Genomic DNA, 26,203 nt, shown 5'->3' with positions numbered 1-26,203 from the left:
CTGGTGAAGAGAGTTTTGAAATTGGCATCTCTGGGCCCCTGAGGCACAACTGAAAATGGCCGGGCTGGGCTGAGGCAGTGGTGCAAGTGGAGAGTGTTACAGAGGTTAAGATGTCTAACCCCTGCCATCGGGAAGAAGTTATAGGAGTTTGAAAACTGTGACATCCAGGTTCAGGAACAGTTTCTTCCCAACAATAATCAGACTCTTGAACACCAATTAAACTACAACCTACAAAACCTCTTGGTTACACTACAAACTTCAGGCTTTTGTTTTGCACTAATTTTGGAATTTTCTTTAATGTATTGAACTTTCTTTTTTCTGTTGTTATCTATGACTACTGTGTTTACTGACCTTTTATGCTACTGCAAGTAAAAATTTCATTGATCCATTTTCAGCACATATGACAATAGATCACCATCCATTTTCTCCAGAGATGCCCTTAGTGTGGATGCAAAAGTGGGATAACATAAAATCAGTTGGAATGAGTGATCAATGGTCAGTGTGGACCCGGTGCACCGAAGGACCTGTTTCCATGCTGTATCTTTCAATCAACCGGAAAATAAATCTCGTCCAAATCATTGGTGTCAATGAACAACAGGAGTCCCAAGGATGATCTTTGTTGAACACCATTTTGTGCTAATCTTGAGTAATTATCCTTCACACCACATTAAATCCAAACTCAGTTTTTTTCTGATTTGTAGCCAGCAGTTCTCATCCTTCGCCTGTCCATTCCCTCCACAAATGCTGCCTGACCAGTTGAGTTTCTCCAGCACTTTATGGTCCACCCAATATTCCAGTATATTCCAGTCCTTTGTGTCTCCTAGCCTTTAGTTTTGTAGCTCTTATTTCCAACTTTCTATCAATGCCATCCCTTTCGGTAAATCCTCAGTGCACCTATAGGGAGGTTTCACGGCTGTCGGGTCCCGACCCATGACCCGTACTGTTGCTACGCTACTCCAAATGAATTACACGCGATGTACTGCATGTAGGCACTTACCATTGTTTCCAGCGTAGCGGGCCCGTTAAAACCCGCTGTAAATAATTATGGAAATCGGGAGAAGCGTGTGAGACATTTAGCCTACTTCAGAATTCCAAAAGTGAGGAGAAATGACGGTAGATAGAAACGAGAGCTGAAGGGACAACAACAGCCAGTGTGCTTGGCGAACATTGGCCGTTTGCTCACTGCATTTCATCAACAGTAAGGTATTATTTGTGTTTTTTCTTGATTCCTTTGGCATCTAAAAAGTTTCAGAAGTGATAAATCTGGCTGTAATTTTTTTTAAATCGCCCATGGTTCTCGTGGGTTTTTACATACAAAATGAAAACGCATCTGAAGAAAAATTTAGCCAGATTTATCACTTCTGAGAATTTTTAGATACCAAAGGAATCAAGAAAAAACTCAAATAATGCCTTACTTGATGAAATGCAGTGAGCAAACGCGATAATTCCCAATATTTTCAAAGTTTACCAAGCACTTTAGCTGCTGTAGTCCCTTCAGTTCTCGCTTCTCTATACCTTCATTTCGCTTCACGTTTGGAATTCTGAAGTTGGGTACATGTCTCTCACACTTACCCCGACTCCCACAAATTTTTTCAGCACAAAAATTCAACATTTTGGCGGTTTTTAACAGGTAGGAAAGTACACGTTTCTAGCATTAATAACATATACCGGAAGTGACGGATGTCTTCCAGTTAGATTTAGTGGCTCCGTGCGTCGAACCCTATGACCCGGTGACCTTACGTGCAACCCCCCTATTGGACATGATGGACACTTTCCCCCAAACGCTCCGCCCTATGCTCTTTGCTTTTCCCTACAGCAGATGGAGAACGAGAGTCACTGTGCATTACCCGTGGCGGCCGCCACCTCCCAGCGGCTCCACTCGCCGGAGGTTGCGGGTAGTCGGCGTGGGGCTCCGCTATAGGATCTTTGGGGCTGGGGGTTGGGTTGACTCATCGCCGACCGAGGCCGCTCCGTCCCATCGATAAGATGGCGGATCCCAGGGACAAGGCGCTGCAGGATTACAGGAAGAAACTGTTGGAGCACAAGGAGATCGACGGCCGCCTGAAGGAGCGTACGTACTCCGCCGGGTTGTTCCTCCGCCTCGGGATCGGCCGGCGGGCGGTCGTGGGCCGTGTGCGACCGAGAGGCGGCGGCGGCTCCGACTCCAGCTCGCTTTGTCATGGTTGGAGGCCGGGGATGGAGCCGGGCTTGGGTCTGGGCCTGGGGTGGTCGTGCACATTTAGCCTGGGCCTGGGGTGGTCGTGCAGATGGAGCCGGGCTTGGGTCTGGAGTGCAATCCATGATTCGCTAAATGACTTTACAAAAAATAACTTCCACTATATAATTACTGCCAATTAACTAATTTATCATGATACATCGATATTTGACATTGAATAATGTGTAGCTCGTATTTGAATAAATATACTTAGTTAATTTATTAACTAATAAGGAAATAATTAAATAAGGACATTGTAATAGACTCTAAATTAAGCAATAATCCTTCAAAACACTAGCGAGTACAGGCCGAGTGCTGTCAAATGCTCATCATCTGTTAACCCAATCATCTCTGGGATCATTCTTGTAAACCTCATATTCTGCTTGGGTAACTCACAATGTAATGGTATGAACATTTGTTTTGTGTTGGCATCTATCCACCTGCAAGAGATGGTGGTTTAGCTTTGATGTTGTCCAGTTTGGAGAGGGAGAATGTTTCATCTGTAGTTGAATTTCCTGCTGTGGCTGACTATGGCTATCCTTGATGGGCAAGCTTCCACGGGTGAAGTTGTCTGTGGCCGTCGGATTGGGGAGCTTGCTGCTGTTGCAGTTGATCATTTTTGTGGCGTTGGCACAAAACAAACATTTAAGCCTCCAATTTTAGGGAACTAACTAACACCACCCTCTCTTTTTCCTCTCTCCTCTGTGCCCCACCTGGGTGAGCACTCATTTCTCGCACGATCCCCATCCATTTTCCCCTCTGTGCTCTTCCACCAATACTCCTTCATTTTGCTTTGCATTTCACTCCTCTGCACTCCTTATCTCACACTTTTGTCTCCTTTACATCTCTGGCCTTTGTTCACCCATCTGCAAATCAAACTCCCCCCTCGCCTTTATCCACTTATCACTTGCCAGGCTTTGTCCCACCCCTATTTCTTTTCCGACTTTCTTCCCCCCCCCCCAACATCGGTCTGAAGAAGGATCCTGCCCCAAAATGTCAGCAATCTATGTCCTCCAAAGATGCCGGCTGAACCACTGAGTTCCTCCAGTACTTTGTGCTTTTTTTAAATGGAAAACCAACATCTACAGTTCCTTTAGTCTCACAATCTACCCTTCAATGTTCAATGTAGAGACCCTGAATATGGGATTTAAACGTAAAGAGGAGGGTTATTCTGCTCCAGGCCTTGGTGGCTGAGGATTGATCACAACAGTCCAACAAATCCTGAGGACATTAACGTTACAACAAGTTGAGTAAACTAAGAGAAAAACACAAGTACTGGAGGAACTCATCAGATGATTTTTTGGGTCAAGACCCTTTTCGGACTAAGAGCCCCTTTATAATATCTTGCTTCCTCGCTCATTGTCTCTTACCTTCAATAATGTTTAGGACAAAGACCCATCATTTATTTATTTGCCTCTGTACTCCACAATTTGAGATTTGTAATAGAAAAAATCACATGTGGTTAAAGTGAACATTGTCAGATTTTATTAAAGGCCATTTTTATACATTTTGGTTTCACCATGTAGAAATAACAGCTGTGTTTATACATAGTCCCCCCATTTCAGGGCGCCATAATGTTTGGGGCACATGGCTTCACAGGTGTTTGTAATTGTTCAGGTGTGTTTAATTGCCTCCTTCATGCAGATATAAGAGAGCTCTCAGCACCTAGCCTTTCCATCACCTTTGGAAACTTTTATTGCTGTTTATCAACATGAGGACTAAAGGTGTGGCAATGAAAGTCAAAGAAGCCATGATGAGACTGAGAAACAAGAATCAAACTGTTAGAGACATCAGCCAAATCTTGGGCCCGTCCCACTTAGGTGACTTTTTAGGTGACTGCAGGAGACTATGGGGTCGCCACATGTTCGCGGGTGGTTGCCAGGTAGTCGCCTTCATGGTCGTGAGGAGTTCCTGCATTCTGGGAACTAGTGGCAACCTCATTATGGTCGTCGCAAATTTTTCAACATGTTGAAAAATTAGCGGCGACCAGAATGAAGCCACCATGGAGAGTAGCGAGAATTCTCGTGCCGTAGGTACAGTGGTAGTGGGTCGCCAGGAGGTCGTAGGTTCTCAAAATAATAGATAATAGGTGCAGGAGTAGGAAATTCGGCCCTTTGAGCCAGTACCGCCATTCAATGTGATCATGGCTGATCATCCCTAATCAGTACCCCGTTCCTGCCTTCTCCCCATATCCCCTGACTCCGCTATTTTTAAGAGCCCTATCTAGCTCTCTTGAAAGCATCCAGAGAACCTGCCTCCACCACCCTGTGTGGCAGAGAATTCCACAGACTCACCACTCTCTGTGAGAAAAAGTGTTTCATCGTCTCCGTTCCAAATGGCTTACTCCTTATTCTTAAACTGTGGCCCCTGGATCTGGACTCCCCAACATTGGGAACATGTTTCCTGCCTCTAGCATGTCCAAGCTCTTAACAATCTTATATGTTTCAATGAGATGCCCTCTCATCCTTCTAAACTCCAGAGTGTACAAGCCCAGCTGCTCCATTCTCTCAGCATATGACAGTCCCGCCATCCAGGGAATTAACCTTGTAAACCTACGCTGCACACCCTCAATAGCAAGAATGTCCTTCCTCAAATTAGGGGACCAAAACTGCACACAATACTCCAGGTGTGGTCTTACTAGTGCTCTGTACAACTGCAGAAGGACCTCTTTGCTCCTATATTCGATTCCTCTTGTTATAAAGGCCAACATGCCATTCGCTTTCTTCACTGCCTGCTGTACCTGCATGCTTACTTTCATAGACTGATGTACAAGGACCCCCAGATCCCGTTGTACTTCCCCTTTTCCCAACTCGACGCCATTTAGATAGTAATCTGCCTTCCTGTTTTTGCTACCAAAGTGGATAACCTCACATTTATCCGCATTAAACTTCATCTGCCATGCATCTGCCCACTCCTCCAACCTGTCCAAGTCACCCTGCATTCTCATAGCATCCTCCTCACAGTTCACACTGCCACCCAGTTTTGTGTCATCTGCAAATTTGCTAATGTTACTTTGAATCCCTTCATCCAAATCATTGATGTATATTGTAAATAGCTGCGGTCCCAACACCAGTCACTGCCTGCCATTCTGAAAGGGACCCGTTAATCCCTACTCTTTGTTTCCTGTGTGCCAACCACTTCTCTATCCATGTACCCTAATTTTGCCCCCTAATCTCCTTTGTGGGACCTTATCAAATGCTTTCTGAAAGTCCAGGTACACTACATCCACTGGCTCTCCCTTGTCCATTTTCCGAGTTACATCTTCAAAAAATTCCAGAGATTAGTCAAGCATGATTTCCCCTTCGTAAATCCATGCTGACTCGAACCGATCCTGTTACTGCTATCCAAATGTGCGGCTATCTCATCTTTTATAATTGACTCCAGCAGCTTCCCCACCACCGATGTCAGGCTAACTGGTCTATAATTCCCCGTTTTCTCTCTCCTGCCTTTCTTAAAAAGTGGGATAACATTAGCTACACTCCAATTCACAGGAACTGATCATGAGTCTATAGAACATTGGAAAATTATCACCAATGCATCCATGATTTCTAGAGCCACTTCCTTAAGTACCCTGGGATGCAGACCATCAGGCCCTGGGGATTTATCAGCCTTCAGTCCCATCAGTCTATCTAACACCATTTCCTGCCTAATGTGGATTCTCGCAGGTTGTAGCCAATGCTGTCCGGTGAATTTCATTGGCTCAAAAAAAAACAAGCAGTAGTTTTCAGAACCAAGGATAACCGACCGGTATTGTTAAGGTCCGCCGAGCTTCACAGCCGTGTATCTCTGAGTTCTTAAAAGTTGTCTTCACTCCTTCGCCACTCCTCCCCCCTCTTTTAAAGGACCTGTGACCCTTCCCGTACACTGTGCTTTCACCATCTTAATTACAATCTTCCTGTTCATCGCGGTGTGTGTCTGTATCACATTGGCTTTGCACTGTGTGAATTTCACTCAGACAGCGCTCCCCCCGCTTGACCTGTCCCCCGCCTGCATAATGGGCTGGTGAAGGAAGAGATGTGTGTGTGTGTTCCACTCTGACAGTCACCGTTCCAGTTGCCGTTTTTTTAGGTTTTTCAACTTTGACTGTCGCCGGCAGTCGCCTGAAAAATTGTCTTAAGTGGGACAGGTCCATCAAACTTATCAAAATCAACTGTTTGGAACATCCTTAAGAAGAAAGAGAGCACTGGTGAGCTTACTAATCGCAAAGGGACTGGCAGGCCAAGGAAGACCTCCACAGCTGATGACAGAAGAATTCTCTCTATAATAAAGAAAAATCCCCAAACACCTGTCCGGCAGATCAGAAACATTCTTCAGGAGTCAGGTGTGAATTTGTCAATGACCACTGTCCACAGAAGACTTCATGAACAGAAATACAGAGGCTACACTGCAAGATGCAAACCACTGGTGAGCTGCAAAAATAGGGTGGCCCGGTTACAGTTTGCCACGAAGTACTTAAAAGACCAACCAAAATTCTGGAAAAAGGTCTTGTGGGCGGATGAGACGAAGATTAACTTGTATCAGAGTGATGGCAAGAGCAAAGTATGGAGGAGAGAAGGAACTGCCCAAGATCCAAAGCATACCCCCTCATCTGTGAAACACGGTGGTGGGGGTGTTATACCTGGGCATGTATGGCTGCTGAAGGTAGTAGCATAACGAATTCTGAAGTGTATAGACACATCCTATCTGCTCGAGTTCAAACAAATGCCTCAAAACTCATTGGCAGGCGGTTCATTCTACAGCGACAATGATCCCAAACGTACTGCTAAAGCAAGAAACACGTTTTTCAACGCTAAAAAATGGTCAATTAGTGAGTGGCCAAGTCAATCATCCAATTGAGTATGCCTTTTAAATGCTGAAGAGAAAACTGAAGGGTATTAACCCCCAAAACAAGCATCAGCTAAAGGTGGCTGCAATAAAAGCCTGGCAGAGCACCACCAGAGAAGACATCCAGCAACTGGTGATGTCCATCAATCGCAAACTTCAACCAGTCATTGCATGCAAAGAATATGCAACAAAATACTAAACGTGGCTACTTTCATTTACATGACATTGCTGTGTCCCAAACATTATGGTGCCCTGAAATTGGGGGGGGGAACGACCTATGTATAAACACTACTGTAATTTCTAAATGGTGAAACCAAAATGTATAAAAATGGCCTTCATTAAAATCTGACAATGTGCACTTTAACCATATGTGATTTTTCTATTACACATCTCAAATTGTGGAGTACAGAGGCAAATAAATAAATGATGAGTCTTTGTCCCAAACACTATGGAAGGCATTGTTCATGACCTTGATGGCCTTGAAGCCTGTCTTGTGTAGGTAGATGAGATTAGTTTAACTTAACATCATGTTCGGCACCAACATTGTGTCCTGAAGAGCATATTTCTGTGTGTTGATCTAAAATGATGAGCCAATGTCTGTTTAACATCAAAACCACTATTTCAGATAAGTACGTTGTCTATTCCTTCCACAGATGCTGCCTGATCCACTGAACTCTTCCAGCACTATTTGTTTTGCCTAAGTACAGGTTGTTCTTGTTGAAACGTTTGCATTCAAAACTACCATGTTCACATTACATTGTCAATGACGCTTTTTTAATTACAAGTGACGGTAACAATCTGCTTTGAATGGAGTATTGTCAGAATTAAGATTTTTTTTTGGTGAGAGTATTCATCAGAGACCAGGCCTGTGAATTGAACGGACAAATAATGTTTAGAGGCTAACCTTCCTTCACGTCCTTTTATTTTTGCTTCACATTTCCAATGAGCATTATATTTTGCTTTCTGCTGTTTCAAATGTCCTGCAAAAAGCCTTGGGCAGATACAGGAAGAAATTGATTACATCCTTATTGCATCAAAGCAACATTGTTTTGCTATTGTTAGAGAATATGATTAATCTATTTTAATAATGCTTGCAGCAAAACCATTGCTGGTTAAATAACTTTTGACGTGGTTATAGCACATCAGTTAATTGAGTTGCTTTTTTTAGTTTTTAATCTTCAGATAATTTTTTGCTGATTTGTGCATCACAAATTAAAATAAATCAGCCATTTCAGATTTAATTTCACGGAGAAAGAAATAGAAAGAGAATCACGTTGTTGCTATTTCCCACCTTGATTGCTGAAGAGTTCTCGTAGATAGTTCAGTTTATTAGGTTTTTAAGATTGTTACACTCATGAGAAATATTGCCTGCCACCCTTTCAAATGGAAACATTTAGATACAGGGTGAACATTTTATATATGCATGTACACACATTTGAAAGAATGGTGTGCAAAGACAAATGCTGTCAAATGATTGTAACCAAAATATTTGTAATACGTTTGATCTGTGAACAGTGAAGCATAACGACTGTTTCAGTATTTTAAATTACAGAATATACATTTCACTTTCTAAACAACTACAGAATGATTGAGTTTTTAAAATAATGTGTGTACTCAAAACATCTTTTAAAAGTTCTGAGCAAATGCAAACGTGCTGGAGGAACTCAGTGGGTCAGGCAGCATCTGGAGGAAAATGGACAGAAAGCGTTTCGGGTTGGTGCTTTTCTTCAGATTTTTTGGAGTCCTATTGTCAATCAGCCAATCCTATAGTGGCATTTATTACCTTACTGCATCTTTTCTGATGCTGGTGAAATGTTGGTTCCCCTTTCCCCTGTCACCTTAAACCTATTGTCAGCTGAGGGAATGAAATTGCTCTAAGAGCTAGCACAGGCTGGACAAATGGCGTGGCCACCTGATCGTAAGAAAATATGAGATTATACGGAGGAAAACGTGTGTGGCTTTATGGGGAGGAGCAGGGGACTGAGATTAGTCAACTAGGACCACCAAAGACTCGATACAGATGTGATGAGCTCAATGGCCTCTTGTACTGCATCAACTTAAGAGAACTCTTGAATGGCTGCTTTTTAATTAATTAAACCCACAAAATAAGTGCTCAAATCTTTTTCCTATACACAGTGAGAGAGCAACTGAAAGAACTGACCAAGCAGTACGAAAAGTCTGAAAATGATCTGAAAGCTCTACAGAGTGTGGGTCAGGTACGATTAATCACTCCTCCATGAAACAAACGTGCTTTTCTTTGCATCTTCCATTAAAAACAAATAAAATTAATTAATTTTCTGCAGATTGTTGGCGAAGTGCTGAAACAACTTACAGAAGAAAAATGTAAGTAGCAAATGCTCATTACAGTTCACTGTATCATCTTCATAACAAAGCACTTTTAAATTGTGCAAACGGCAAGGTAATGGAGGAACTCAGTGGGTCAGGCAGCATCTATGGAGGGAATTGGACAGGCGACATTTCAAGTTGGCTCAGAAGAATGATCCTGACCCGAAATGTCATCTATCTATTCCCTCCACAGATGCTGCCTGACCTGAGGAGTTCCTCCAACACTTTGTATTCTGTTCAAGATTCCAGCATCTGAGGTTTATTATGTCTCTTCTTAAAATTATTCTTTTCTTTGTATAGTTATTGTAAAGGCTACAAATGGACCTCGATATGTTGTTGGGTGCCGTCGACAGGTGAAATACTCCAAAATTATGCTGGCTCAATTTGTTTACAGCCATTTGTTTTCTTATATTCTGTATAAGCTTAGCATGTGTTTTATTTCGATGTGTTAATAGAAGAAATGACGGAGCTATTAAATTGTCAGTTGTCAACCCACCTCAATCCTCATCTCATAACCATCCTAAACCCACACATTATCTTAATTTGAGCTAAACTGTTAAAGACATTTTTTTCTAGGCTAACAGCGCAGTTGTTAATTGCCACTCAATACTTCAGTTAAGACCATAACATGAGTCAGAAAATGAGATCTTGGCACTGTCCCAGTGGCATGAACTGACCTCTCTCCCAGGTTCCCAACTGACATCCAGGTAGCTCCTCCCGATTCCTGATATTGACCTCAACATCCTAGTAAAACACAAATTGCAAAAGGATTTCAGCAGATCAGGCAGCATCTGTGGAGAGAAAGGACAGGTAAAGTTTCGGGTCAAGGTCCTTCCTCTGATTCTTTGTCAGCCTGAAGGGTCGCAAACCGAATCATTGTCTCTATATTTCCTCCACAGATGCTGCCTGACCCACTGAATTCCTCCAGTACTTTGTGTCTTATTCAAGATTCCAGGATCTGCAGCTTCTTGTGCCTCCATGCAACATCCTGCCATTTTACTTATTGCAATCCCAAAATTTTCCCAAGCATCACCACAACCCAAAATACTCACTTTTTCCAATTTAACATCTGGATTTCTCCAGTGGTATTCATGAAGTGCTGCCTACCAGACTGTCATAAAACTGCCAACCACACTCTATCAGAAATAGTTAAAGATCTGCATGGTATAGATCATGTTATTTTTATTTTTAAAATTTTTGTTGCTATGTGCTAAACTAAGCAGTGAAATTAAAAAAAATGTGAAGCTACATTAAAAAAAATATTCTGCTCTGACCAGCATTGTCAATATGGTGTCCACATACATTGCCATGTTTTAACGTAAAATATTTTATTTATTTCTCGGAAAGCATCACTATAGTTCTACACTGGAGAAGGCATTCAAAGTGCTTTCAAAGAGCATTTCTGTTAGTCCTACTCTTCCATTCTCATATATTCTTGCTATTTGCTTCTCTCAATAAATAATCAACATGCCCCTTGGTTACTATTGTGTCTGATTTGCTACCCTTTCAGGTAGTGCATTCAAGCCCTTTCTATTTGCTTACGTTAAGAGGGTTTTATATATATTTTGCTTTTTTCTAAATATTTTGTTATTTTATACATTGCAGTCAAATCTTTTGACTCCATGCTTCAACCTTATCGCGTCCAGTCCATCCCTATAATCCTTAATACTATTCAAGTAAATAAAAGCATCCAAAATCGATTTTGGAACAGCAACAGCAATTGCTTGAATTCATACACTACATTTTAATAGTGTCCTATTGTGCTCCACAGTAACGAACTTAGATATAATTTGTGGAAAGAAGATAAATAGCTTTCACGTGTGTAGTGTGGAGACAGATTATTCACTGATAAGATTTTCATTTTAAATATGTGGCCAACAGAAGCCATTTATTTGTGGGGAAGAATGTTTTTTTCTGATCTATTAAATTTTCCTCCTTATTTAATGTAATTACAGCTTGAAAAAAACAAGTTGAAACCAGGAACTAGAGTTGCTTTGGACATGACAACTTTAACTATAATGAGGTACGTGTTATAATGGAAGTCCTTTGTTGAATAAACAAAATTAACTCATCAATATTTTAGTCTATCCATATTTCAACATTTTGATTTAAAGATTTGATTTACTGCAATTCAAACAATTCATGAATGCGTTCTGTTTTAACAAATGAATCATTACCAATCATTAGATGGAGTTTTCCACACCAGGGAAATTCTGTCTTGGTGTTATTTTTGTTGTGATTTATTAAGGAATATACTTAGTGCAGTGGAATAATGAATTTTGGTTCTTAAAAGTCAAGGATACTTTTCTGGTTTTGTTTGGGAACAGTGTAATGAGGTAACATTTAAGGATACAAACAGCTCTAGTTCGATCATTTACAACAATTAAATTATAAATGTTGTGTACTTGTGCAACAGGTATTTGCCAAGAGAAGTGGACCCCTTGGTGTACAACATGTCTCATGAAGATCCAGGAAATGTTACTTATTCAGAGATTGGTGGATTAGCTGAACAGATTCGAGAACTAAGAGAGGTTTGCCAAAAACAGTGCACTGTGAAAATGTTGAACTGTGTTCTATGAAACTGATTGTGCAAGGAAATCTTCTGCTTTGCTGAAATTAAAATTCTGCTGCATTTGTAGGTTATAGAGTTACCACTTACAAACCCAGAACTGTTCCAGCGGGTGGGAATTATTCCTCCAAAAGGATGCCTACTTTATGGACCACCAGGTAACCTTTTCCAACTAAAGTACACGTGAGCAATTAAAAACTAATCCCGTTGAGCCTGTGGTATTAAATTGGGAATATGGATCTTTTGGAATATTTAAATATTCCATCATGAGGGGAAGAGATAGGATAATTGCAGTCTTTTACCTAGGGTGTGGGATTAAAGAGCCAGATGACACTAGTTTAAGATGAAAGGAGAGAGATTTGATAGGAACCTGGGGGTTCACACAGCAGATGGTGGGTATATGGATGAGCTGTTAGAGGAAGTAATTGAGGCAGGTACAATAATAACATTCAAAAGTCATTAGGACAAGTAAGTGGATGGGAAAGATGAGAGGGTTATGGGTCAAACACGGGCAAATTGGACTAGCTTAGATGGGGCATCTCGGTTGCCATGGCTGAGTTAGGCCAAAGAGCCTGTTTCCGTGCTCTGACTTTGTGATGATATGTCAGGATGGATTATTCCTTGAGGCATCATATTGAGGTTGTGATTTTGGTGAGGGGTGGGGAGGGGGGGGGGGGGAAAGAGGAAGGAGAAGTAGCAGATGAGTATGGATTAGTAAAGTGCCTCAGTACTCCATGTTTGGATGGAAGAACAATGGGTGACCTGAATAATTTATATAATTGCATTGTTAAATACATTCTCTGGGCATTTTCTAAAAAAATGTGATCCATTAGTTACACAGTGGCAATATTTTGTTGCTGTGGCCCACATATTACTGTAAACATTTGAATTGATAAAACAAATTACTTCACTGGGAAAATCATTCTCTGTAGAAATGATGACATTTTTAAGTTTTGAAGGAATACAATGTAAAACTGAGCTTTGTTTCTTTTCAGGTACAGGCAAAACACTCTTAGCAAGAGCTGTTGCTAGTCAATTAGACTGCAACTTCTTAAAGGTATATATTCATAAGCTGCAAATGAAGTGAATCTGGTCGTTTTGGTTGATTCTCGGGATGAGACGGACTGTCCTTTGAAGAAAGTTTATCCTCTATTTTCTCATTTGCAGTTCAAATTTCTTAGAGGGCCTGACAAGATACTTGGTGGGGAATTGTTTCCACTGATAAAATTAGGGGATTTGTGCCAAAATACAGAATTTAAAAATTTTGGGCCGATAAAGTTCTCTTTCGAGTTCCCTTTCTAGTTAATTGTGGATGATACTGATCAATAGATTTTGGGTTACTATCAGAATTGGTGTGTAAAAAGATTAAGTTGCGTCAGAAGATCATCTGTGACAAGCTCAACGGGTTAAATGGCAGCTCTCATTTTAAACTTGTATAATCTGTTGAACTGTTTAATCATGAATAAATCATTGTAAAATTAAGAATATTCATTTAATAGGTTGTTTCCAGCTCTATCGTTGATAAGTACATAGGTGAAAGTGCTCGTTTAATCAGAGAGATGTTCAACTATGCCAGAGATCATCAGCCATGTATCATTTTTATGGATGAGATAGATGCAATTGGTAAGCATGCTCTCTGTACCTTTTCAATTCAGATCCTTAATTTGTAGCAAGAATTACAGCATGCAGTCTTATAATAACTTTCTTAATGAAATAAATTGGATGGAATCATCATGGATAATTAAGGATTTTAGGAGGAAGTTTTATAAAACACCATTGAGGTTGTTATAGAATTATCAACTGCTGTTTTAGTCTACACTTATTGGGAGAATGAAAAGTCAGAGACAGAATTTACTGGAACGGTTCAAGGGATGAGGGTTAGACTAGCTGGCATTTTTCTCCCACAAGCAAAGAAGGTTGAAAAGAAATGTGATAGAGGAGTACCGTGATGATCCCAGATGTTGTAAATGGAAAGAATGGATTCCTATAAGCAGGTGTTTCAATGATCAAGGAATATGCTGTCTCGAGGAAGCAGCCATCATAATCGAAGACCATTTTCACCCTGGTCATTCCCTCCTCTCCCACATAAAAAAGATACAAAAACATGAAAGCACGTACAACCAGATCCAGGAACCGCTTCTTCCCAGCTATTTTCAGAGCACTAAACAGTCTTCCATTAAGCTAGTGTGTAGTCCCAATCTTCCAACCTAGCTCATTGTGGACTTTGTACTTTTTTTACTTGCACCCTCTCTAACTGTTAAGGCTATAGTCGGCACTCTGGTATTTTATTCTTTGCACTGTTGTATTGCATATGACTTGGTTGTACTCCTGTAAAGTTTGATTTGACTGGATAGCATGCATTAAAGTCTTTCACTCGACACGTGCCAATAATAAACCAATTGCAATACCAAATTTAAAATAATGAACAAAACACATACTGGAATGTAAACAAAGCATTTTTCTGCAGAAAGTAGCGATCTAGAAATTGTCAGCTGTAAAAATAAAAGTAGGAACAGTCAATCAATAATGTCAAAGGTATTGATAGACACTTGAGGGAAAAAATAACTTGTGGGTTTTAGAGAGAGCAAAAAACATGGAACGAACGTTACAAAGCCAGCATGGTGTTGATGAGCTAAACTCCCATAGCCCCTGTGATATTATGAAAGTTCTATGATATGAAAAATTGTTTTTCTGAACTTCTGTAAGAAATAATAATTTAGTTAATTTCAAACTGGGTCTCTTTTTTTGGATATTTTTAGGTGGTCGCCGTTTCTCTGAAGGTACCTCAGCTGATCGTGAGATTCAACGGACACTTATGGAGGTAAATTAGATTATGGGAGATGAGCATTGTGCACCAACAGTTACTGTTTACAGTTAGATGTTCCAATTATACTTGGGTACAAGAGTTGAGGTGCCATGTTACCATTGCATAAGATGTGGTTGAGACCATACCTGGAGTATTGTGTGCAGTTCTGATTGCCTAGCTACAGGAAATATACCATTAAGCTATTAAGAGTGTAGAAAAGATTTGCAAGGATATTACTGGGACTGGATGGCTTGAGTTATAAGGAGATAAGCCGAGGCGTTTTTCCCTGGAGCAGAGGAGGCTGAGGTGTGACCTTACAGAGGTATATAAAATTGTGGTGCATAGATAGGTGAATGGTCACAATCTTTTTCCCTGGGTTGGGGAGTCTAAAACTAGATTTAAGGTGAGGGGAAAGATTTAGTGTGAATTTGTGGGTACAGTAAATGGTGCGTTTGTAGAATGAACTGCCAGAAGAAGTCGTAGAGGTGGATACTATTATGTTTAAAAGCCAATAGGGCAGATGCATGGATTGGAGGGATATGGGCAAATGGAACTAACTCGGATAGGCAGCTTGGTCAGCATATGTGAATAGGTCAAAAGGGTATGTCTACACCACTCCTCTCATGACTGGATGTATATAAATAAAATAAACGTTGTTTTAATTTAAATCCAATATAAAAATGGAATACTGGAAATAGTGCATCATGTAGCACGTAGTGAGAGACCAATGTTTCATCCAGACTTTTCATCAGAATTTTCTATGGGTTGTGCATTAAACAGCAGTTCTGTAGATAGATCATCAACTTGAAACATCAATACTATATCTTTCTCCATGGATGCTGCCTGATTATGTCCTATTTCAGATATAAAACATTTACACTTTTTTCTTTTTATCTGTTATATTTTTAAAAGCACGTCTAAACTCTTAGTTAAAATCTGTATCATACAAACTTTTCAGGAAATCAAATGGTAAGAGTTTCTATGCCAATTTAGCTGTTACCTAGATATGCAATTTTCTACTTGGAGCCACTTAGTAGTTAATTATTATTGCAATAGCAATTTAAATTATATATTGCGAGCACGTCATAAGGAACACCAAACATGCTTACAATTATCCTGGGCTTCCACCACCTCTGGGCTAATGGGTCCCTGCAAATTTAAATAGATAAATATCAACTCCTACCTCAATAAGAACCTCGACCCACCATAGTTCGCCTACTGTAACAATAGGTCCATGGAGGTTGCGATCTCACTGGCACTCCACTCCGCACTGGACCACTTGGACAATAAAAACACGCTGTTGTTTATAGACTACAGCTCGGTGTTCAATAACATCATCCCCTCCAAGCTGGTTACCAAGCTCACGGAACTGGGTCTCTGCGCATCCCTCTGCAATTGGATCCTCGACTTCCTCGCCGGACATAGTGCGAACTCCATCACCAAGTTCGCCAACGACACCACCGTTATGGGACGAATTACAGATGGTGATGTCAGAGTATAGAAGTGATATCCAAATTGATGTCTTAATTGTATTGCTTTCTAGCTGTTGAATCAGATGGATGGCTTTGATACTCTTCACAGAGTTAAAATGATAATGGCTACAAACAGACCAGACACATTAGATCCTGCTTTATTGCGTCCCGGCAGACTAGATAGGAAGATCCGTAAGTATTGTGTAAAGTTGCAATTGTTTTAGGAAGAGGATTTTACATAAATATAACAAACAATTATTAGATTTTAATTTAAATCTGTACTACTAGATATTGAACTACCAAATGAACAAGCAAGATTGGATATTTTGAAGATCCATGCTGGACCTATCACGAAACACGGTGAAATAGGTATGATAAGTTTTTCACTATTATCGTATGAAAATGGAATTCTGTTAAATGTTGTGGCTTGGTTTAGGATTAACACATGGCATTATTTAACGCTGGATGTCTGTTAGCTGGTGTGCATTGGATCTTGCTGATGCTGTAGGTATCTCACTGCATTTGGTGTTCTCTACAACTACAATATATGCTTCAACTACAATTTAAACTAAATTTAAAGTAGCTCTTTCTTCCCAATAACCCTTTCTGGCTTAAGCCCTCCCTTCACCACCTCCAGTTTAAATTCCATTTGGAATATTTTGGAGGACCAAGAAACCAAGAACAAGAAGAAGAATCGTCTTAATTTGCAAGTGGTGAAGTTTGAATTATGCAATTATTCACATTCCATTCAGTATGAAAATTAACTCTCACATTGCGTTTTTAGCATGACAGAGTATTGGGCATATTGTGTCCATGCCAGCTGAGTAAAAGAATAATTCCTATTGTCCATAGGACAGGAATTCCCCCCCCCCCCCAGTGGTTATCCTGATTTCTTAGAAACAGAAAATAGGTGCAGGAGTAGGCCATTCAGCCCTTCGCGCCAGCACCACCATTCAATATGATCATGGCTGATCATCAAATCACTACCCCGTTCTGGGGCTTTTTCCCCATTTCCCTTTATTTCCTTAGCCCTAAGAGCTAAATCTAACTCTCTTGAAAACATCCAGTGAATTGGTCTCCACTGCCTTCTGTGGCAGAGAATTCTGCAGATTCACAACTCTCTGTGTAAAAAGGTTTTTCCTCATTTCAGTCTTAAATGGCCTACCCCTTATTCTTAAACTGCGACCCCTGGTTCTGGACTCCCCCCAACATCGGGAACATATTTCCTACATCTACCTTTCCAATCCTCGAAGAATTTTATATGTTTCTACAAAATCCCTTCTCATCCTTCTAAATTCCAGCGAATACAAGCCCAGTCGACCCATTCTTTCATCATATATCAGTCCTGCCATCCCGGGAATTAACCTGGTGAACCTATGCTGCACTCCCTCAATAGCAATAATGTCCTTCCTCAAATTAAGAGACCAAAATTGCACACAATACCCCAGGTGCGGTCTCACTAAGGCCCTGTACAACTGTAGTAGGACCTCCTTGCTCTGAAACTCAATTCCTTTTGCAATGAAGGCCAACATGCCATTAGCTTTCTTCACAGCCTGCTCTACCTCCAAGCTTACTTTCATTGACTGATGTACAAACACACCCAGGTCTCGTTGTACCTCCCCTTCCCCTAATCTGACATCATTCAGATAATCTGCCTTCCTGTTATTGGCACCTAAGTGGATAACCTCACATTTATCCACATTATACTGCATCTGCCATGCTTCTGCCCACACACCCAACCTATCCAAGTCAGCCTGCAGCCTCATAGCATCCTCCTCGCAGCTCACACTGCACCCAGCTTTGTGTCATCCGCAAACTTAGAGATGATATATTTAATTCCCTTGCTAAATCGTTAATATATATTGTAAACAACTGGGGTCCCAGCACTGAGCCTTGCGACACCCCACTAGTCACTGGCTGCCATTCTGAAAAGGACCCGTTAATTCCTACTCTTTGCTTCTTGTCTGCCAACCAGTTCTCGATCCATGTCAATACCATACCCCCAATACCTTGTGCTCTAATTTTACACACTAATCTCTTGCGTGGGACCTTGTCAAAGGCTGTTTGAAAGCCCAGATACACCACATCCACTGGCTCTCCCTTATCCATTCTACTTGTTACATCCTCAAAAAATTCCAAAAGATTAATCAAGCATGATTTCCCCTTCATAAATCCATGCCGACTTTGACCAATCCTGTCACTGCTTTCCAAATGCGCTGGTATAACATCTTTCATAATCGACTCCAACAACTTCCCCACTACCGATGTAAGGCGAACTGGTCCATTATTCCCTGTTTTCTCTCTCCCACCTTAAAAAGTGGAGTTACATTGGCTACCCTCCCGTCCACAGGAACTAATCCAGAGTCGAGAGAACATTGGAAAATGATCACCAATGCATCCACGATTTCTAGGGCCACCTCCTTGAGTACTCTGGGATGCAAACCATCAGGCCCTGGGGATTTATCTGCCTTCAGTCCCAACAGTTTACTATCACCATTTTCTAATGTGGATTCCCTTCAGTTCCTCGCTCCCACTGGATCCTCGGTCCCCTCGTATTTTTGGGAGATTGTTTGTGTCTTCCTTGTTTCCCATTATAAATTCACCTGTCTCTGACTGGAAGGGACCTACATTTGTCTTCTGAATATCACAGTCAGATTTGTCTCCTGAACTGCCTTGGCAGGTATAAGACATTCACTGCCTTAACTGGAAAGGGGTGCACCTGTACTTGGAATTCTTGATGTAGATAGCAGATTAACATAATACCAGCACTGCAATATTGTATTTGTTGTGAGCCACTCTACCGTAGCTAATGTTTAGCTACCCTCAAATTTTGGTGCTGTGTAAGTTTTACCTAAACATCATCGGGATTTATAAATAACTAGACTAAGTGGGACCCGTTGGGTCCCAGCATCACACGGGAGGGCTGGTCACCAACGCAATATTCCACCTCTCCACCAATTCCAATACAACCAAAATTCATTTTGTGAACACAAACTTGTCGAAAAGTAGAGGCAAACAATTGGGCCGCAGACACCCGATAACCAAAATTCATTTTGTGAACACAAACTTGTTAAAAAAAAGGCGAGGCAAATAATTGGGCCGCAGACACCCGACAACCAAAATTCATTTTGTGAACACAAACTTGTTAAAAAGGGCTGCAGCCACTTTACATCCGCATCGAGGGGACTCACCGTGGAGTAGACGTGCGTTTAGTGTTATTCGCAACTCAGAGAGCCGTGACCTTCTCGCTTCCTGGTCTGGCAGAGACTGAGAGAGGCACGACACTTCCTGGTTTTATAGTCCCTCCCCCTGCCACCAGCGGGGGCAGCAGAGAGAATGGGGAATTTTGTAAAAACATTAATATTTCTCTAATTTTTCATCGACGGAACAAATCCTCCGCACTCATACGGCGGAGGGGGGCTCTGAGCGAGTTTTGTGAACACAAACTTGTTAAAAACGGCGAGGCAAACAATTGGGCTGCAGACACCCGACAACCAAAATTCATTTTGTGAACACAAACTTGTTAAAAAAAAAAGGCGAGGCAAACAATTGGGCCGCAGACGCCCGACAACCAAAATTCATTTTGTGAACACAAACTTGTTAAAAAAAAGGCGAGGCAAACAATTGGGCCGCAGACACCCGACAACCAAAATTCATTTTGTGAACACAAACTTGTTAAAAAAAAAGGTGAGGCAAACAATTGGGCTGCAGGCACCCGACAGCCAAAATTCATTTTGTGAACACAAACTTGTTAAAAAGGGCTGCAGCCACTTTACAGCCGCATCGAGGGGACTCACCGTGGAGTAGACGTGCGTTCAGTGTTATTCGCATCTCAGAGAGCCGTGACCTTCTCGCTTCCTGGTCTGGCAGAGACTGAGAGAGGCACGACACTTCCTGGTTTTATAGTCCCTCCCCCTGCCACCAGCGGGGGCAGCAGAGAGAATGGGGAATTTTGTAAAAACATTAATCTCTCTCATTTTTCATCGACGGAACAAATCCTCTGCACTCACATGGCGGAGGGGGGCTCTGAGCGAGGTGGCCAAAAATGACGGCCGTAGGTGGCGGCGTTCTCTCTGAAATCGCAGCACAGTCGGCCAAAAGCGGTCAAGATCAGAAATATCAGATTGTGTACCATACAAAGCTCTTGCTGATGATGTTTGTATCAGTTTATCCATACGGTTAGATTTTTATTTTTCCAAGCCTGTATCCTCCGTAGCACAACATAGAAAGACTTTGATCCTTCGTAGAAACCTTCGAAGTAGTTCTATTTGCATTTCTTTTACCTTGTATGGAAAGGTGATAGGAATTAGAGCCTGATCCATTTCAGATGAAACTCATGCAGTTGATTACATCCCACAAAGAGTAGAATTTGTTCATATATCAGCAGCTTAGATTTGTTCATATATCTCCAGGTATAAGATGCATATTACAAATATTATTGTTCACTCCTGCTTACTCACAATTGAATCATCTAGTTTTAAACCAATTAATTATAAGCAGAATATGCAGCACCAATTGAGTACACAGGCCGGTCACAATGTATGGAATTCTTCAATCCACTCTTATACTCAAAGTGATTTATAATAGCCCCATAAGATGTGACACATGTGCTAGTAGATTTATATATCTAGTGGACCTGATGAGACTCACCTGGTATATTTGTACAAATAGCATATTATGTCGTAATATGGTTAGTGTCTGATTTTTTTTTTTATTTGTCTGCAATTTAAATCAGAAGCATGTATGTTGTATCAACGCAAAATAAAATATCCTGTTTTCACATCTGTATTTTGTATCTTTTTAAGCTGCTGATCAAATAGATTACTTTTTAAGTATATTTTTCAACTTGCTTTTTGAGATTTGGTATAGAAAGATGCAAGTCTGCGTATAATTAATAATAGTTTTAAATGCAAAGCCATACTGACATACATAACAATAGGACAGCACAGAAATAACTCATTTAGCCTATTTAATATGTAGCAGGTCTAGGAGAAGCAATTCAGGGTCTTGGCAATATATAAAGGGTTTGCATAGTTAATTTGCCACCTGAGACCAAGCCGTGGAAGAGGTTTGTAAATTTCATGTTAATGGTAACCTTTATCATTTCTAATTTAATTTGCTTAATTTTTCCAGCTTTATACATGTTTTATGTTTACAGACTATGAAGCAGTTGTCAAGCTGTCAGATGGATTTAATGGTGCTGATTTGAGAAATGTCTGCACTGAAGCAGGTATGTTAAAATGCTGCTTAAACTTTCAATATTATTAACATTAATAATGTTATTGTTGCAGTAAGCGTAGCCAAATATTTTTTTTAAGTGAAGATTATTACGATTCACACATTCCCCTTTCCCCAGGCACCCCCATCAATCAAATCCCCAGCTGTAGAACTATGTATTTACCAACTGGTACCATTTGAAAATAAATATCTGTTTCAATATTTTCCCTTCAGGTATGTTTGCTATACGTGCTGACCGTGATTACGTTATCCAGGAAGACTTTATGAAGGCTGTCCGAAAAGTTGCTGATTCTAAAAAGCTAGAATCCAAACTTGATTATAAACCTGTATAAGTTAACCAGCCTCTTTTAACTGCGCTTGTACAGTTGTAAAGTGGCTTAAACAGCATATACACATTAAAAGGGAGAGGAACCAGATGGTGTATACTGTAATTCATTACCAGTGTATAATAGATGGTGCATACAGGTGCCCACTGATTTTGGTGTTGTGCTGCTCTATGCGTAATGATCCATTTTTAAGCCTTAATTTGACTGTTGGCGCCAATTTTCTCTTGACATATTTCTTGAAAATAAGATAGCGCTACTGAGACGTCTGTTTTAGTATAATGTAATCCCTTGTACTGATATAAGGCATTGCTCCAGGTAAAGGTTTATAGGTGATTCATTAATTTTGCCCACAAAATAAAATTTAAATTTACAAGAACATGACCAGCTATTTGTTGAATGTTTACATGAGCAGATCTCCAACAGGTTTGTACACAATGAATCTGTCTCTCTTCAATCAGGGGCTATTGACGACGTTGCACTGGGATTTGTGGGCGGGAGAGGAACATAGATGTGATTGATCTGAGAAAAAGAATAAAGTCTAGGCTGTGGAATCTGCACCCAGAAGCACCGAAACAGAATATTTACTCTTTGTGCACTAATAGTTTTAACAAAGTTTTTTATCAAATATTTCCACAAACCAAAAATACCAATACAAATCTAGTTTACCTTAGTTTCAAAGATTTTATATTTAAAAAAAGTTAATATAATCTAAAATATTCTGAAGAAATAATTCAGAATTAAAAATAAATAAAACTGGAAACATCCTTTCATAAAATGTGATTTGTTGGGATTTTGATACAAAACCTTGCAGATATTAGTAATTTAGCTACTTAATTAAGTAAATATAAAGTTATTCTGCAACTTGAGTTTGGCTTACAAAACAGTTATTCACTGTACTTCCATGCATGTGACAGTACTAAACCTAAACGAAAACCCAATATGATATTGAGATTACAAAGAGGCTGACTCCCCTTGAAAAATCTTGGAGGAAAGTGAATAGGATAAACAAAGGTGTCTTAATTGATCAAAGGTACAGCAAAACGGACCCTGCAGCCCACTGAGTCCACGCCGACCATTGATCGCCCATTCACACTGGTTCTAGATTATTCCACTTTTGCATCCACTTCATACCAGGGACAATTTTACAGTGCCAATTAACAAACAAACCCTGATGTCTTTGGGACATGGGTGGAAACCGGAGTACCCAGAAGAAACCCCCTCGGTTATAGAGAGAATATGACTCCGCACAGTCAGCACTTAAGGTTAGATTACTTCTGCTGTGAGGCGGCAACTACCAGGTGTACTCCAGATAAATTCTCTGATGATATAGAAGCAATACAAGGTTTGAAAAATGTGCTGTTAAATCTGATGTATTCAAGAGATAGCTCTTGGGGCTAACAGAATCAAAGCATATGGGGAGAAAGCAGGGGTACTGGTTTTGGATGATCAGCCATGATCATATTGAATGGCGGTTGGTGCTTGCTCGAAGGGCCAAATGGCCTACCCCTGCACCTGTTTTCTATGTTTCCATGAATGTTGTGACATGGACGTTGATCTCCAGCTGTTTTACTCTGGATGATATCACAAAGGGGAAACATGTAGAAGAGGAAGAGACAAAGCTAAATTGCTGAATGAGTCTCAAGCTATTTTCAAAATGGTGGCGGACAGATGAGAGGAGCAGCGCTAATGATCAGGCTCGGGGGAGTCGCCTCCTGAGCCTCAGAGGAACTCTGGGTGTTCTGTCGTCAGCTGTGGGAGGTGCCCTGTTGCATGGAGTGAGCAGTGGCTGGGTGGCATGTTCACTGGTCAAGATGTCTGCGGTATGGGCCGCTGGTGGCCCTGTTAGCTGCCTGATGATCAATTGGATTATGCGTCACTCCAAGCGGCCAAGCAGCAGTGGAGGAGATTGACAACATCGCCTGGCCCAGATGACCTCTGCATCACTGACCCAAAGCTGCTGCTGGGACAACTGGTCTTTATGGCCAAGTTAAACTAACAATTTCACCTTTGAACTTGAAGGGTACAAGATGGTGCTGGAAACTCCACTCATATAGCGTAATCGACTATTTTTGCACTTTTGTACTTAAGTAGGATTGTACCTATTATAAGATTGTTACTGAACTGCAAAACAAAATCACTCTAGGTACATGTGTCAATAAAATATCATTGTACAATTGGTTGTTACTCCAAAGGAGATAGTAAGGAAGCAAGTAAAGGAAGCATTACTGGAATTCTGGTTAAATATTGTAAATGGCAAGTAAGCCTCACTGGAGACAAAATAACTGCAGATGCTGTAATCTTGAGCAAAACAGTGTTGGATGAACTCAGCGGGTGGAGTGGAAGATTGCAACCTTCACGTGGTCCGCCCTGTTTCGACTAATGCAATCAACTCGACGTGCACAAACGGCAGATCAAATAGAACACGTTGTCCAACAACTTTAGGCTGTGCACGCCACACGAAAGAAGAAGAACTCAGCGGGTCAGGAAGCATTTGGGGCGGGCGGGCGGCGGCAAAGAGAGACACCGTGTTGGAGGAACTCAGTGGGCCAGGCGATATCTGCGGAGGCCACTGTGATGGGGGAACTCAGCAGGTCAGCCAGCATCTGCGGAGGACACCAAAAATCCTATAGTGGAACAAGATAGACCACTCTTGCTAAATGCAATGGGCTGACGTGTAGTACACAACGCAGCGGAACGTGGGCCTTTTTTCATCCATTTCAGTAACCCGACCCGACTTGCAGTAATCAACGTTGCGGGGGAACAGTTTGTATTAATAAATTATAATTCTGAAAATGAGGATGATTTTTACCAAATAACTTTTATTTTTACGAGGATGTTTCCGTAACCGGCTTCTGTCTCCGCACTAGTTATCTATGGGATCTTTGGTGCGGAGACGGAAGCCGGTTACAGAAATGGGTCGGAAAATTACCCATGAATCTGCCCATGACCGTACTACGCCTTTTTCGTCGAGTGATCTATCTTGCTTGCTATAGGATCTTTGGAGGACACAAGTGCTGGAGGAACTCAGCAGGTCAGCCAGCATCTGCGGAAGACACCAAAGCTCCTATAGTGGAGCTTATGATCTTTGGAGGACACAAGCGCTAGAGGGACTCAGCGGGTCAGGCAGCATCTGCGGAGGGAATGGACAGGTGAGCTTCCGGGTCAGAACGTTGACGCTGGGCAGCGCGATGACGCAGCGCCGGTGTGTGTGTGCGTGCGTGCTGACGTCGTGTTGATGGCGCTCCCCGGCAGCATGGCGGCTCCCCTCACGTAACAGAGGCGCAGCGACTGTTGGCGCCGGGTGGGCTGGTGGTGCCGCGGGTGGGCAGGACGAGACATGGACCGGGTACACCTGGACTTCCCGGCCTTGCCCTCCTCGAGGGAGAACGCGGGGGTAGGTCATCGCGCTGACACGGCCTCGAGTTGGGAACAAAGCCGGCCTGGGCCGCGGGAGGGTGGAAAGAGGTGGGGGAGTGTCAGCGAGGGGGGGAGAACGGGGAGGGAAATGGAGAATGAAAAAGGGAGGGGAAGGTAGAGCGAGGCAGTGGTTGGGGAGGGTGGGGTAGAGTCAGGTGGGGGATGAGACGGGGGAGAAAGGGTAGGGGGAGGGGTGGGTTAAAAGGGGTAAGGTCAGGTGGATGGAAGTGGCAGTACTGTTGGAGAGGCAGGGGGTGAGAAGTTAGGACAGGTGTGGATGGGGGGGGGGAGTGGAATGAGAAGGGAGCAGGGGTGGGGGGATGGGGAGAATGGAGCAGGGAGTGGGGAGGGGAGAGCGGGGTGGGAGGAGAAGTGGTAGAGAGGGAGAGATATGGTGAGAGTGGGAAGGAGTGGTAGCAGGAACCTTCTGAAGGGTGGAGTGGTCCCTTGGACCTATGGTTATTACTGTGATTACCACGTGGCCGCGTCTCCCATGGTCCCATGAACTGTGGGATATCCATGATGACGGCTGAGTCTCGGGCAAAGGTCTGAAGCTTGCGAGTTATGTGGGGATTGATCTCTGGTGCATGTGAACGAGTGGCCCCTTTCTCTTTAGCAGCACAACTCTGTTAAAATGAATTGGCAAGTGAGGCCGAGGCATTGGACAAAACCAGCTCTATTTAACCTCATGTCAAAATTCTACTATTAATTCAGCCAGATTAAGAGAATGTCAGAGAGAGACACAAAAAGCTGGAGTAACTCAGTGAGACAGACAACATCTCTGGAGAGAAGGAATGGGTAACGTTTCAGGTTGAGACCCAAGAGAATGTCAGGCTCTATAAATTATTTGTGGTAGTTTGTCAAGGGGGAGGCCCGAGTGTTTAATTGTCATATGCACAAAAAACACAACACTGACATTATTATTTGCTGCAACTTAACAGGCCCATTCACCCAACAACACACAAATAAATATACTAAATTAATAACTAA

At 41.8% G+C, this 26,203-nt stretch overlaps 2 protein-coding genes across 3 annotated transcripts in view; both read left to right on the top strand.

Annotated features, from left to right (window-relative positions):
• The first annotated feature begins 1,877 nt into the window (after positions 1 to 1,877).
• psmc6 (proteasome 26S subunit, ATPase 6) lies at positions 1,878 to 22,172 on the top strand. Its single transcript, XM_033027280.1, has 14 exons — positions 1,878 to 2,071; positions 9,176 to 9,255; positions 9,343 to 9,382; positions 9,686 to 9,738; positions 11,341 to 11,408; positions 11,802 to 11,916; positions 12,025 to 12,112; positions 12,950 to 13,011; positions 13,454 to 13,577; positions 14,714 to 14,775; positions 16,304 to 16,424; positions 16,521 to 16,601; positions 21,391 to 21,462; positions 21,684 to 22,172. Exons 1-14 carry the CDS (start codon positions 1,987 to 1,989, stop codon positions 21,800 to 21,802), a joined length of 1,170 nt encoding a protein of 389 aa, XP_032883171.1. The 5' UTR covers positions 1,878 to 1,986; the 3' UTR covers positions 21,803 to 22,172.
• Positions 22,173 to 25,000: 2,828 nt separating this feature from the next.
• styx (serine/threonine/tyrosine interacting protein) overlaps positions 25,001 to 26,203 on the top strand; it is a 40,011-nt gene continuing 38,808 nt past the window's right edge. The window contains exon 1 of one of the 2 annotated variants that reach the window (XM_033027276.1): positions 25,001 to 25,190. In XM_033027276.1, the coding sequence (XP_032883167.1) occupies positions 25,134 to 25,190 (57 nt within the window). In that variant the 5' untranslated portion in view covers positions 25,001 to 25,133. The remainder of the gene's footprint in view (positions 25,191 to 26,203) is intronic. The other variant, XM_033027278.1, reaches the window with a different exon arrangement.

The sequence above is a fragment of the Amblyraja radiata genome, chromosome 9, assembly GCF_010909765.2.
Source record: "Amblyraja radiata isolate CabotCenter1 chromosome 9, sAmbRad1.1.pri, whole genome shotgun sequence".
In the NCBI taxonomy this organism is placed as follows: domain Eukaryota; kingdom Metazoa; phylum Chordata; class Chondrichthyes; order Rajiformes; family Rajidae; genus Amblyraja; species Amblyraja radiata.
This window is presented reverse-complemented; position numbering and strand designations above follow the sequence as displayed.